The following is a 13,190-nucleotide window of genomic DNA, read 5'->3' on the forward strand; positions in this document are numbered from 1 at the left end:
ATCTTCCATAACGGTGTCACAGAAATCTTTGAAAAAGTCAATGCCCTCCTCTAGAACATTCAGGACAAAAGAAAAGATTCTAAAGACTAACATAGTAATCAAGGAACTTTGCAAGGTTCCTTTTCCAATCTAATTCTCCCCCTACTCTCTTTCATAATATTATACTCCAGACAAACAACTCTTCTGCAACAAGACCTACAGAGCTTCCCACCACAGTGACTGTAATCAAGCCTTCCTACTATTTGAAATTCATCCTTATCCTAAATCTCTGAAGGACAAAGCCCACCTCAAAAGCTGCCTCTTTTACAAAGTAAACGCAAATCTCACCCTAAGAACCCATCTTTATCCCAGGCCACAAAGTTCCAAGAAATATGACCTCACAATCAAAAACCACAAAACACACAAGGAAACAAAGCACCAGAGGTAAGAGCCCATAGAAACAACTAATAGCAGAATCAGATCCTCAGGGACCTTGGATATAAGTTTAAATAAAAAAGAACAGCACTGAATTTCTATACACCAGTAAGCAATTAAAAAATAAAAAATTCAGAAGATACAATTTATGACAGCATTAAAGAAATGAAGTACTTGGAAAAAATCTAATAAAAGATGTACATCAGCTTTATAGAGAAAATTACAAAACTTTATATTGATAGCCAAAATCTCAACTGCCCATCAACAGTGGAATGGATAAATATAGTATATTCTACAATTAAATAGTACACAGCAATTAATATGAATAAGCTACAGCTACATACAAAAATGTATATTGTATAATTCCATTTATATCAAGTTCAGCAAAATTAAACTATATTATTTAGGGATGGGTAATTAGGTAATTAAATTATGATGAAGAGCAAGGAAGCATTAACAGAAAAGTCAGGATTCTAGTTACCTCTGGGGGAAGAGAAGAGGCTATGATCAGGAAGGGACATATGTAGGTTTCTGAGGTACTGGCAATGTTCTATTTCTTGAACTAGTTTGTGTTTACATGTATGTTTACTTTATATCCATTTGTTAAACTGCATATTTGTTTTATGTACTTTTCTGTGCATGTGTTATATTTCATAATAAAGAAGCTAAAGGAAATCTTTATGTGAGACATTTAAAAAGAACTAAATAGGGACTTCCCTCGTGACACAGTGGATAAGGCTCCGCGCTCTCGGTGCAGGGGGCCTGGGTTCGATCCCTGGTCAGGGAACTAGATCCCACATGCATGCCACAACTGAGAGTTCACATGCCACAACTAAGGAGGCCACGTGCTCCAACTAAGACCCGGTGCAAATTAATTAATTAAAGACCTAAATAAATGGAGATATACCATGTTCATGGATTCAAAGACTTAATATTCTCAAGATATCAATTTTCCCATTTTCCCTAAGCTGAGGCACAGAGTCATTGAAATTTCAACAAAAATCCTAGTAGATTTATTTGTAGCACTTGATGAGTTAATTCTAAAATTTATACAAAAGTACAAAGCGCAAGGAACAAGTCACTTTTTTTTCTTTTAAAGAACAAAAAAGTGGGAGGACTTAATACTAGATACCAAGACTTCATAAAAAGCTATTATAATTAAGCCACTGTGGCAATGGCATATAGGGCAATAAAGAGACCAAGTCAAGAGAACAGAGAGCCCAGAAACAGACTCAAACATAGTACCTGGCACTAAGTAGGTGCTTAATAAGTATTTGTGGAATAAATGAATAAATACGGACATTTCAGATACAAAAGTGGTGGCACTTAGCGGGGAGAAAACAGACTTTTCAACCAATCAGCTGGGACAATATGGGGGAAAAAGTTTCAGTGGATTCCCTACTTCAAATCATTTTAGGGAACTCCCTGGCAGTCCAGTGGTTAGGACTCCATGCTTTCACTGCAGGTGGCACTCCTGGTCGAGGAACTAAGATCCCGCATGCTGTGCAGTGCAGCCAAAAAAAAGAGATACATAACAAACCATATTACAAAATCAATTCCAAATACAGTACATATCTATATGTGAAAGGGAAACCTATAAAGATTTTAAAAGATTAATATAGGATCATACTTTAAGGGTTGGGAAGGATTTATTAAGACATAAAAAGCACTTATAAAAGAAACAACAAATATGACTATGTTAAAATTAAGAATCTCGGGACTTCCCTGATGGCCCAGTGATTAAGAATCTGCCTGCCAATGCAGGGGACACAGGTTCGAGCCCTGCTCCAGGAAGATCCCACATGCCGCAGAGCAACTAGGCCTGTGCACCACAACTACCAAGCCCACACTCTAGAGCCCGTGAGCCACAACTACTGAGCCCACGTGCCACAACCACTGAAGCCCACGGGCCTAGAGCCCGAGCTCTGCAACAAGAGTAGCAACCTCAATGAGAAGCTTGCACACCATAACGAAGGGTAACCCCCTCTCCACAACCAGAGAAAGCCCGCGCAGCAACGAAGACCCAACACAGTCAAAAATAAATAAACGAATAATTTTTTTTTAAAAATTAACAATCTCTGTTCATTAAAGATACATTAGATTGAAAAAACAAAACCAAAGTAGAAAATACTTACAGCAATATACTGACAATGAACTATATATACCAGAATATATAAAGAACTACTACAAATTGTTAAGAAAAAGAAAGTCAAACAACCCAAGAGGAAAATGGGCAAAAGACATGAAAATACATTTCACAGCAGAGGACATACAAATGGCTAATAAACATATAAACAGATGCTCAGTTTCACTGGTCACTAGCAAAATGCAAATCGAGACCATAATTACATATTGTTTTTTTTACACCCATTTGATTAGTAAAATTTAAAGTCTGATTCTAAGTGTAGGAGAGGATGTGAATCACGGTATCTCTTATATATTGCCAGTTCATTCAACCACACTGAAAACCAACTTGGCATTTAATATGCACATATTCTACAGTCCAGCAATTCCACTCCCAGAGAAAGAGCCATAAGAAAATTTTGCCTATATGCACTAACAGACATGTACAAGAATATTCATAGTAACACTGGTCCTAACATTGAAAACCTAGATACAAATTAAGACCACAGGAGAATGGATAAATTGCAGTATACTGACATCATGAAATATTATTCAGCAGAGAAAAATTAAAGAATTATAGCTACATGCAACAAGGTGGATGGATTTTAGTAGTTATAATATTGTGAGAGATAAGCAAGTCCCCAACGACTACACGTAGCATGACACCTTTTTTAAAGAATTCAAACACAAGTAAATAAATACTATAACTTGTTTAGGCACGTACAGACATGATAAACATAAAAATATGATAAGCAAGAGAATGATAAACACGAAATTTAGAAGAGTGATTGGGTTGTAGGAATATGAAGTTCACAGCATTATTAAAATATTTAAGTAAAATGAATGAATAAACAATAAAATAACATTTTTAAAAAGAAGACCAAGCATGAACCTTCTTTAGATGCTTATAAACCAAGGATAATGATTAACCCAATTCTGTGTATCCAAGGTCCAATTAAAAGAGAAACAAAACAATAACCAGACAATCAAAAAGAAAAATGGGCAGAAGGCTTGAATAGGAACTTCAAAAGGGAAACCTGTAAAAAGATCCTCAACCTCACCAGTAACAAGCGAAACATAAACTGGCAAAAAAATTTAAATATAACAAAATCAAGTGTTGGCAAGGACTTGGAGCAACTGTAATTCTTCTACACTGGTGGCAACTGGAAACCATTTTGGCATTATTTAATAAGGGTGACTGTGTACCAATGTCCTGACCCAGCAATTCTACTCCTAGTACCTCCCCTTCTGAAACTGTAGTATATATGCATCCAAGAAACATGCTCAAGAATGTTCACAGCAGCAGTGTTTGTAGCAGCTCAAAACTAGAAACAAACCAAATGCCCACCAATAATAATAAATAGACAACTTGTAGTATACTCTTTCAATGAAATACAGTGAAAATAAATACAGCTACATGTATCAACATGAATGACTCTTAGGAACATGTTGAGCAAAAAAGGCAAGTCACATAATAAATACTGTATGGCTCCACTTATGTAACATTCAAACATGTAAAACATGTACTATTTAAGAATACATACGGGTAGGGACTTCCCTGGTGGTCCAGCAGTTAGGACCCCACACTTCCAATGCAGGGGCCCAGGTTTGATCCCTGGTCAGGGAACTAGATCCCGTATTACCAAATCCCACATGCCGCAACTAAAGACCCTGAGTAATGCAACTAAGACGCAGCACAGCCAAATAAGATAAATAAATATTTTAAAAAGAAAAAAAAGACTACATAATGGTAAATTTATAAAGACAAGCGAGCAAATAATAAATCCCAAGTTCACGGCAGAGGTTAACTCTGGGAAGAAGACAGGATCAGGGAAGGGCATACAGGAGCTTTAGCAGTCATGGAAATACTCCTTTTCTTAAACTAGGTGGTATTAATAATAATGTGGGGCTTCCCTGGTGGTGCAGTGGTTGGGAGTCCGCCTGCCAATGCAGGGGACGCGGGTTCGAGCCCTGGTCCGGGAAGATCCCACAGGCCGCGGAGTAGCTAGGCCCGTGTGCCACAACTACTGAAGCCCGCGTGCCACAACTGCTGAAGCCCGTGCGCCTGGAGCCCGTGCTCCGCAACGCGAGAGGCTGCTGCGATGAGAGGCCCGTGTACCACAATGAAGAGTGGCCCCCGCTTGTCGCAACTAGAGAGGGCCTGCGTGCAGCAGCGAAGACCCAATGCAGCCAAAAATAAATAAATAAAATAAATAAATTTATAAAATAATAATGTGATTCTTTATACCCTACATATATTTTATAAAAATTCTTTCATATCTATTCAATATTTTATAAAAACATTAAAAAAAGAACAGAAGACAATGAATAAGAAGACTGGGACTATACAAAATTAGCATCCAAGGCAAGGAAGAGAGCAGGATTTTTATTATGTAAATAGGAAGATGCCTGGATGAAAAGTGAAGATTTAGATTCTGGGACAGATTAATTAGACGTGTAGAGACAGAATTGGAGAAGGAACCAAAGAGGGTGAAATTGTGTGAAAAAAACTTCAACGTGTCTCCTTCAGGTACAGAAACTTCTATGAGCAGTCTAGGGAACTTCTTTCAAGACTGACTCTCAAAAGCCATTAATTGGGCTTCCCTGGTGGCGCAGTGGTTGAGAGGCCGCCTGCCGATGCAGGGGACATGGGTTCGTGCCCCGGTCCGGGAAGATCCCACATGCCGCGGAGCAGCTGGGCCCGTGAGCCATGGCCGCTGAGCCTGCGCGTCCGGAGCCTGTGCTCTGCAACGGGAAAGGCCACAACGGTGAGAGGCCGGCGTACCGCAAAAAAAAAAAAAAAAAAAGCTATTAATTTCAGGACAGACACTAAAATAAATGGCTCTTTGTGCTTTGGGAAAGGGATGCTAGAATCATAGCCCAGAGAAAGGAGAAGAAAGAAGGGATGAATGCAAAGAAATACTGCTGAGGGGAAGAGGACTAACGATTCATACTCAATAAAGAGATAGAGCCAGAGAAGGAAAAAGATCACATGAAAGAGAACGAGGTCTAGAGATTTCAGAAAGAGATTATACTAGGGTTTTGCTTTAGAAGTTTACAATAAGCATACCACACAGATGAAGTAATCTCCAATAATCTCTATTATCTCCTATGATAGCTACTGTTGGTTGCTTCCCAAAGAACCAGTCTTTCCCTTCTTTCTTGTTAAGAGATCTCAATTTGGTTGCGTGTACCCAGCCCCAAGAATCAAATTGCTGGTGAATGGTCTAAGGACAGCAAATGACCCAAGGAGATTTAAGGGGAAATCTGTTAGGAAGCTTCTAGGACGAGTTTTCCTCTTTAATAAAAAATAGAGTGTGGGGTGAGGACAATGGAGAGTGATCCAAATTAGGGTTGCTGTAAACATTAAGGAAATAACAAGTAGCTCTGGCTTGGTACCTAGCAATCACCAATAAATGTTAGTTAATTTTTCTTCTCACTTAAAGATAGGATCAATTTTTTTTTTTTTTAATATTTTCTTGGGGGACTTCCCTAGTGGTGCAGTGGTTAAGAACCTGCCTGCCAATGCAGGGGACATGGGCTCAAGCCCTGGTCCACGAAGATACCACATGCTGTGGAGCAACTAAGCCCATGTGCCAAAACTACTGAGTCTGCACTCTAGAGCCTCTGAGCCACAACTACTGAGCCCGTGCACCACAACTACTGAGGGCCACATACCCTAGAGCCCACACGCCACAACTACTGAAGCCCGCATGCCCTAGGGCCTGCATGCTGCAACTACTGAAGCCCGCGTGCCTAGAGCCCGTGCTCCACAATAAGAGAAGCCACTGCAATGAGAAGCCCGCACACCACAACGAAGAGTTGCCCCTGCTCGCCGCAACTAGAGAAAGCTCACGCACAGCCACGAAGACCCAACACAGCCATAAATAAATTTCAAAAATATATATAAATATAAATATATATATATATATATTTTTTTTTCTTGGCCGTGCCGTGCGACACGTGGGATCTTAGTTCCCCGACCAGGGATAGAACCCTTGTCTCTTGCATTGGAAGCCTGGAGTCTTAACCAGTGGACCGCCAGAGACGTTCCAGGATCCATTTCTTTTTTTTTTTTTTTTTTTAATTTATTAATTTATTATTTATTTTTGGCTGCCTTTGGTCTTTGTTTCTTTGCCCCTTGGAGGGAGGGGGGCTGGGGAGACTACTTTACATTGCGGTTGCGCGGGCTTCTCATTGCAGTGGCTTCTCTTGTTGTGGAGCACAGGCTCTAGGCACATGAGCTTCAGTAGTTGTGGCTTATGGGCTCTAGAGCACAGGCTCAGTAGTTGTGGCATATGGGATCTTCCCAGACCAGGGCTTGAACCCGTGTCCCCTGCACTGGCAGGCGGATTCTTAACCACTGCGCCACCAGGGAAGCCCAGGATCCATTTCTTAATACCTCAATATCACTCATGGAGGTTGATATAGTCCCTGGGGTATGACAAGTACTCAACAAAAATCTGTTAAATGAAAAAGAGAGTGCTTAAGGTAACACTTGAAAATGAGTAAGATATAACTGGACAGAGTAAATAATGCTCCCAATCAGGATGGGGTGGAAAGAGGCAGAATCTGATCTGGCTGACTTGGAGAGGTTCTGAGGAGGGGAGTGGCAGGAAAGGAGGCAAGCTGAGGCCAGGTCAGCATGGTGTAGGTGTGCAACAGGAAGCGCCATAAGGCCTTGATGCTTACTATTCCACATTCAGGTAACGTCTCTTTATCTAAATGCTAGTCTGCTCCCTAGAGTTCCTGGAAACCTCTGCTACCTTTTATGTTTTTCATTCCCAGATGCCCTTCACACCTGAAAATGCTCTCTAGTCCCAAGATCCGTCTGCTCCTCTATCTACCTTCCTTCCTTGCTTCCCCAGCTGCCTCCTCCAGTGGCTCTAGAGACATGACACAGCCATCTGGGACAGAGACTTATCTCCTTTCAGTCTCTGGAATGGTGAGGAAGGATACTGCTGTTGCTAGGTTACTTAAGCTGTCAGCACAGACTTTTAACAAGACTCTTATGCTCTAACTGTAAGACAACATAGGGGGCTTCCCAGGTGGTGCAGTAGTTAAGAATCCGCCTGCCAATGCAGGGGACACGGGTTCGAGCCCTGGTCCGGGAAGATTCCACATGCCGCAGAGCAACTATGCCCGTGCGCCACAACTACTGAGTCCGTGCGCCACAACTACTGAAGCCCACGTGCCACAACTACTGAAGCCCACGTGCCTAGAGCCTATGCTCTGCAACAACAGAAGCCACTGCAATGAGAAGCCTGCGCCCCACGACGAAGAGTAGCCCCCGCTCACCGCAACTAGAGAAAGCCCGTGCGCAGCAACGACGACCCAACACAGCCAAAAATAAATAAATTAAATAAATAATAATAAATAAATAAAATACTTCACTTGCTCTTCACAGCTTCCAGAAGAGGTTCAGATTGGGAACCTCTGGACCAAATTTGGTCCACAGATGTGCTCATGTGCTTTTGTTTGCACACATCTAAAACAAACAAACAAACTTGGGCCAATATTTTAAACCTGGGAGATTTTACATAATAATCTAGAGTTCTGGCTTCTCTTTAAAAACTGATAGATGGGGCAAAAGTCATCAGATGGAGCTGAGTCAAGATGTTAGACAGTCCATACTCTCTAGTAACTAGAGACTTGGCATCTAGTTCAACACAGTTCCAATCACTCTTTTTTTTTTTTTTCTCCAGCCATTGGATTTTTTGACCCTGGCGCCACAGAGTTGCTTAGTACATCCAATCCTTGCTGACCTCTCCAGCTCTAGCTCCCCTCTCTCACACCTGTGAACTTTATACTACAATACCTGCACACTGAACTACTTATATTTTCCCCAAACACACCATATTGTTCTTACCTCTCTGCCTTTTTGTGTATGTTCTTTCCTCAGCCTAGAATGCCAGTCCCCTCCTGAACTCCAGGCTAAATTCTATTCAATCTTTAAAACACTGCTCAGATATCACCTCTAGAGAACATTCCAAGGCTCCCTTCCACCTTCACACCTTATTATCTCTGCATCTTATACATTGTTTCATTGTTGCACTTACACACTGTACAATTTATTTGTGTACATGTTAGTCACCAGCATTAGAGTGAGCTCCTTAAAAACAGAGAATCTCTATCATTTACAGTGTCTGCCATGTAACAGTCACTCAACACATTTGATAAATGAGTAGTTGAAAAAATGAGATAATGAGTGACATATGGGGAACCAGAGCTGACGAGGTTAGGGAGGGGTGACGCTCCCAGTAACTCACATAGATTTCCATCTTTCGGTAAAGACCATAGTTAAGGAGCAAATTGTGAGTCATGCGGATTCGGTGAGGCTTCATTGGGTGGCCTTGTCCATAATAGTAATTTCCAACATCCCCTGAAGAAGAAAGAGTGACAGTTTCAGTGACACAGTTAGACATACACTTCCAGGAGAACCCATGAATATTTACAACAAATTTCTAGGCAAACTCTCTTTCTGGTTCATCCTAGACTCCAAGATTCTCTCCCACCTCAAGGAAGGGTAAACTCCAAAAGAAAAAACAAACAAAAAGCAGGGGACCTTGGTGAGATGAGCATTTAAGGATGTCTGTCTAGCCCAGTTTTTTCCCCTGGAGCCTACAGGCACTAGGATAGTGTGAGGAGGTCATTCCAAATCTACTGGGGAACAGCAGCGAGTGAGGTGACTCACCTCACTGTATCTCCAAGGAATTCATTCCCACAACAGAAAAATAACCATCACTACTTAGAATTACTGTAAGTCACAGTTCACCTCTTGCACATCATGACACTTTATGGTGTCAACGTACATTCGCATTCATTTTCCTACTGGATTCTCACAAAAACCCTGTAAAATAGTTAGGACAGGGAGTATTATTCCCAGTTTATATATAAGAAGACTAAATTCACCATCTCTTGATTCATCTATAGCAATAACCTTCTAATTGGTCCCTCTGCCTTCAATTCAAACTATCGGCCACACTGTTACCAGTTATTTTCCTAATATACAGCTTTGATAACATCACTCGCCTACTCAAAAATCCTTAATGGTTCCCCATCCCCTACAGGATAAAGAATAAAGAACAACTTCAGTATCCTGGCATTAAAGGAGTTTCTTAATCTACTTTTCCAACTTCCTACCACCACCACCTTGCCCCAGCACGCGCATGTGCGTGCGCACGCACACACACACACTCACTCTCTCTCTCTCTCTCTCTCTCTCTCTCCCCCTCCCTCCCCCTCTCTCCCTCCCTCCCCCTCTCTCTCTCTCTTTTTTTTTTGCGGTATGCGGGCCTTTCTATGCGGGCCTTTCACTGCTGTGGCCTCTCCCCTTGCAACTCCCTGACGCGCAGGCTCAGCGGCCGTGGCTCACAGGCCCAGCCACTCCGCGGCATGTTGAGTCTTCCCGGACCGGGGCACGAACCCGTGTCCCCTGCATCGGCAGGGGGACTCTCAACCGCTGCGCCACCAGGGAAGCCCTAGCTGCCTGTTTTTTGTAAATAAGATGTTATGGCACACAACGATGCCCATTAGTTTATATATTATCTATGACTACTTTCACATTATAATGGCAGAGTTGAGTAGTTAAATAGTTACTACAGAGACCCACCCATATGGTACACAAAGCCTAAAATATTTACTATCTGGCCCTTTACAGAAAGTTTGCCAATCTCTGCTATAAATGCACTAGATTATTACCAGCTTCCTGAACATGGCATTCATCTTCACACCAAAGTATCCTTTGTTCAGACTGTCCCTCTGACCTGGAATGTCATTCCTTCTCTGATGATCCTCATACTACAAAGCAAGCTCCAACCATAGTCTTGTTCAGAATAAATGGTCTTTTCCTCTGCATGCAATTATATATGGCATGTAATTTTGTTTTGTATCTAAATTATTTACATATCTATTTTATGTCTACAAGACTAGCTCCTTGAAGGCAAGGACAAATATGCCCTGTACATCATAGAGGCTCAATAAAGATTCAAGGAACTGAGGTGAGACTCAGAGAAGTTATGTGCCTGCTCAAGATCACACAGCTAATGAATGATCTGGGAGTCAACCCTTCTAACTCCGAATCCGGAATGCTAAAAACTGCATTGGGTTTCCCAGGTACCTACTTCAGTTCGCACTTCATCTAAAGGGCTCTGTGAGTCTACTTGGTAGAAAGTTCCTGGAACAATATTTCAAAATCACGTGAATTGCACACCCAAAGTTCTCTCCTTGGAAGTCCATCAGGATGAGGCAGATCTTTCAGCACCAGTGAAAAAAAGGCCCCAACCTCTTAATCATTGATTTGGTAGTGCCAGAAACAGGCTTCATTCCAGGGAGCAATGCACTGTGGGGAATGCCACCAACAGCATCCAAGCCACTCCAGTTCTCTTTGGCACAGACATGGCCTGGGATAATGGGAAGCTTCTAAACAGTTGGATATTTAGGATCTCATCCTCTTCTCTCTCTTTTTAAATAAACTTTATTTTTTAGAACAATTTTAGATTTACAGAAAAATTGCAAAGAAGTACAGAATTCTTAGATACTACACTACTATTTCCCCACTACTAACATTTTACATTAGTAAAATAAAAAGTATTTGTTACAATTAATGAAGCAATATTGATACATTATCATTAACTAAAAGTCCATACTTTATTTAGATTTCCTTAGTTTTCACCTAATGTCCTTCCATCCTCTTCTCTTAATCTTAGTGAGGCCTGTGCTCTCAACCAGAGCCACAAGCCAGAGCACAGCATGTAGTGGCATTCAAGAGGGACCATTGTCCCATACAGGCACAGACTTTGAGACGCAGTAGCAGGGAAGGCAGGCAGAAGAGTTTGTTCCCAGGGCTCCTCAGACAACCTTATCAGCCATGGGGGGCGGTGGGGGGGGGGGTAGAACATGTTCTCAAGGCATTGGCAGAGACATCCAGATGCAGACCCAATTTGTGGGCAGTCAGGAGTCACAAGATCATTACTATGTGATATAACTGGCTTCCTGCTTACCCATATCTCTGGCCTATCAACCCAGAATCCAGCCAAGGTTTAGACCTGGGGAACTAAGATAACTTATGTAGAAAGCTAAGGGAGTACCTGAGGGTGGGGCCCAAAGATACCATTTTCCTTAACAGTTTTTAATCAGGTTGCTGAGAGACTTTAAAAAGAAATAATGCTTTTTGGGCTTCGCTGGTGGCACAGTGGTTAAGAGTCCGTCTGCAAATGCAGCGTACATGGGTTCCTGCCCCCGTCCAGGAAGATCCCACATGCCATGGAGCGGCTAGGCCCATGAGCCATGGCCGCTGAGCCTGTGCGTCCGGAGCCTGTGCTCCGCAACAGGAGAGGCCACAACAGTGAGAGGCCCACTTACCGCAAAACAAAACAAAAAAAGAAAGAAAGAATGCTTTTTATATAGAATTGGCCATCCCCATCCACTAACCCTGGCTAAGGAAGGCCTACTATACTATGCAATTTTATGTAAGGAATTTGAGCATCCTTTTGATATTTGCACTGGGGTCGTGGAACCAATCCAGCTTTTTTAAACTTTTTAAAACTTTTTTAAAAAGAGCTTTTTGCACTGTTCTTATAGTTTCTCAGCTTTATAGGGGAGTGACCTGAGGCCCGGTAAGGTAAAATGACTTGCCCAATACTTCAAAGCTTCTGAGTGGTAGAGACAAATCTGAGCCCCAAACTAGTGACCTCACTGCAAAACTCACAAGTAGTTTCTCAAAAAGAAAGAAATCTCCCTTCTCTAAAGACTGATGTCTTTTCACTTTTTCTCTTTTTAAACTGAGAGTGTAGAGATCACAAAACTGTGCAAACTGATAAGGCTACAGAGTCAGACGCCAGCCTCAAATGGGCCCTCACCACTGTCCAGCAATCCTTCCAATTTTTTTTCCTGGCTCCCTCTTTCATAACAGCTATCTCTCTTCAAGATTCCTACTCTACCAACTGCCCTCCCCCACTCTCAGGAAAAGGAATATTCTCTTACCTCATCTTGAAAACTCCCTCCACTTTCTCCCCATCATTTCCCCTTCAAACTTACCTATCTCTGAACTTTTCCTTGCCACTTAACCTCTCTGTCCCGGAGGAACTTCCCCTTGCAAGACTAGTGTCCCTACCTGTGCTCTGGTTTCCATCTCACCTGGTCTCTTCTCAGGAATCTCCATCATTACTAGCCCCTCTCTCCAATATCTGGCTATTTTCCTTAAGAATTTGCAAATACTCAACTCTCAGCCACTACATCTCCCCTTTATCAACAACCCTCTCTCTCTGTCCCAACAAGCTTCCTTTAAAAGTTCGGCCTAGGGACTTCTCTGGCAGTCCAATGGTTAGGACTCTGTGCTTCCACTGCAGGGGGCACGGGTTCGATCCCTGGTCAGGGAACTAAGATCCCGCATGCTGCGCAGCGCTGCCAAAAATAATATATAAAAATAAAAAAAGTTCAACCTAATGTCTCCTCTTAACCCATCCATTCATTCTTCAATCTACTGCAATTCAGCTTCAGTTCCAAACCCTGCACAGGAAACAGCTGTTGCCAACACTTGGCCACTCCCTCCCTCTTTTGGCTACTGTAACCCAACACTTTTTGGTTCACTTACATCTCTGGTCATTCCCTTTGTATCTTTATTCATTTAATCAACAAGTATTTCTTGAGAA

The 13,190-nt window shown here is 42.0% G+C and overlaps 1 protein-coding gene across 3 annotated transcripts in view; it reads right to left on the reverse strand.

Moving 5' to 3' along the window:
• The window catches only part of HDAC1 (histone deacetylase 1), a 40,014-nt gene that overhangs the window by 24,385 nt on the left and 2,439 nt on the right, over positions 1-13,190 (reverse strand). For all 3 annotated transcript variants that reach the window (XM_060308495.1, XM_060308475.1, XM_060308484.1), the window contains exon 2: positions 8,808-8,920. In XM_060308495.1, the coding sequence (XP_060164478.1) occupies positions 8,808-8,920 (113 nt within the window). The remainder of the gene's footprint in view (positions 1-8,807; positions 8,921-13,190) is intronic.

This window comes from Globicephala melas, chromosome 1, assembly GCF_963455315.2.
Source record: "Globicephala melas chromosome 1, mGloMel1.2, whole genome shotgun sequence".
NCBI lineage: Eukaryota > Metazoa > Chordata > Mammalia > Artiodactyla > Delphinidae > Globicephala > Globicephala melas.